This window comes from Temnothorax curvispinosus, unplaced genomic scaffold (genome assembly GCF_003070985.1).
Source record: "Temnothorax curvispinosus isolate PA1 unplaced genomic scaffold, ASM307098v1 QBEX01001676.1, whole genome shotgun sequence".
NCBI classification, from domain to species: domain Eukaryota; kingdom Metazoa; phylum Arthropoda; class Insecta; order Hymenoptera; family Formicidae; genus Temnothorax; species Temnothorax curvispinosus.
This window is the reverse complement of record NW_020211456.1, coordinates 1-1,908: the sequence shown is the minus strand read 5'-3', so window position 1 is coordinate 1,908 and position 1,908 is coordinate 1. Positions and strand designations below refer to the sequence as shown.

Here is a 1,908-nt window from a genome sequence, read left to right as displayed (position 1 = left end):
TTTTAATACTATCCAATTTTATTTTCATCCCTAGCAATTAAAGTTAATCCGGATCCAACGGTGATTAAAGTTCTGGCAGCTTTAAATGCATGTTTCGATTGCGCATCTAAAGTAAATTTTCAAATCTTTCTTTAACCACTTAACAAAAATATTTCAAAATAATTATGCTCTCTCTCCTCAACAGAAAGAAATAGAACAAGTAATGCAACACGGAGTACACGGAGACCGAATTATTTTCGCGCACCCTACTAAGTATCCGTCTCATATAGAATATGCTAAGAGAATGAACGTCAAGCAAATGACGGTTGATAGTGAAATCGAGCTGTACAAGATCAAGTATATCTTCCCTGAAGCTAAGTGAGTAGAGCAATACAATGGGATATATTGGCAACCTGATTTCATCAATTTACAAATTTACCGAATGTCTCCGTGCGACAGGGTAGTCATACGTATACGTTGCGACTCGAAAAACATGCCAGTGTTTGTACCATTGGGACAGAAATTCGGTTCCGAACCGGACGATGAAACCGTGCGCTTGATACAGCTCACGAAAGATCTCGGTTTGAATTTACACGGCTTTAGCTTCCATGTCGGTAGCCCGTGCGAGGAGCTCGAGGCTTACGCCAGAGGGATCGCATTGTGCAAACAATTAATTACCGTCTCCAAGGCAATCGGATGCGACAAGGTGCAGTTGATCGACATCGGTGGTGGATTCCCGGGTGAAAGTGGAATGGACGTTGACAAGGTATGTAAACATACACATACCTATAGTTACTATCCGATAACCATCATCTTACTTTTATTAGAAGTTAGATTAAAACGTTAGACATGAAAGCACTATTATACAGACATAAAAAAATCAAACAAAATGAGGTTTTCCAAGTTTCTAGTAATAAAAAATCGATTATAAATGGGCTTGTAACGCTAAATAAAGTTTTGCGACATCTCTTTATCCACATATTTTTTTTTTGTTAATATATATATTTATGGTAATTTCCGCAGTTCGTCAGTATTATCAATGACGCAATACAGGATCTCGATCCTAGCATAAGGATTATCAGCGAACCGGGAAGGTACTACGTAACTTCCAGCTTCACTTTAGCCTCGTATTTACATTCCAAGAAAATCACTTCGAAGGACGGAGTAATGATGAGAATGTATTACATGAACTGTGGAGTATACCATTCTTTTATAGAAGAACTGTTAGGCTTGCGAGCTAGAGTACCACAATTACTTTTCGAAGTAATCTTATATATATTTTGTTTTCTTATATTCCCACATGTACAAAAGAGATTCATAATTAATAAGAAGCAATTATTAATCTATCGTCGTAGCCAATAAGCGAAGAGAAATTCCTATCAAACATATGGGGACCGACCGCCGACTCATATGATTTAATTATCAAGAATGTGATGTTGCCTGAGCTTCAAATAGGTGATTGGTTAATTTGGAAAGAAATGGGTGCTTATACACTATCTGTATCCTGTGCGTTCAACGGGTACCCAATCCCAATTGTGATTCCAATTATCAGGAAGAGTCAATGGTATTAAAAATAAAATAAGATATACAGAGTTTATAACATCACTATTATTTTTTTATACGATATCAGTAGCTTGTATAAATTACATTGTTAATGTTTTCAGGGACGACTTTAAAGCGCAAATTGACTCGATGTAGGAGCTTGTTTTATTTTCAAAAATCCATTAAACAATATAATTTGACGAGAGTAATTTAATGAATAAATCCTTAACCTAACCTAACCTAACCTAACAAAATGTAAAGCTGTTCCAAAATAGAGCTAAGTGTATTATAGATTTAATTATATGTCCCTCAAAATCTGTCCCTTTAAGTTATAAACTGATTGAGAGTAAATACAATGGTTGAGTATGAACTACGAATCTTCGCTAA

The 1,908-nt window shown here is 35.7% G+C and overlaps 1 protein-coding gene across 1 annotated transcript; it reads left to right on the top strand.

The window, feature by feature from the left end:
* Positions 1-39: 39 nt before the first annotated feature.
* LOC112467750 (ornithine decarboxylase 2-like) lies at positions 40-1,908 on the top strand. The gene is made up of 6 exons (XM_025036530.1): positions 40-111; positions 185-357; positions 439-745; positions 1,003-1,242; positions 1,335-1,543; positions 1,644-1,908. The coding sequence occupies exons 2-6, from the start codon at positions 203-205 to the stop codon at positions 1,675-1,677; spliced, it is 945 nt and encodes a 314-aa protein (XP_024892298.1). The 5' UTR covers positions 40-111; positions 185-202; the 3' UTR covers positions 1,678-1,908.

Excerpts from the sequence above, each read along its gene's own strand:
- LOC112467750 (XM_025036530.1), top strand. The coding sequence starts at position 203 with ATGCAACACGGAGTACACGGAGACCGAATTATTTTCGCGCACCCTACT. Across the intron at positions 358-438 it reads TATATCTTCCCTGAAGCTAA|GGTAGTCATACGTATACGTT; the intron begins GTGAGTAGAGCA and ends TCCGTGCGACAG. Across the intron at positions 1,243-1,334 it reads TACCACAATTACTTTTCGAA|CCAATAAGCGAAGAGAAATT; the intron begins GTAATCTTATAT and ends CTATCGTCGTAG.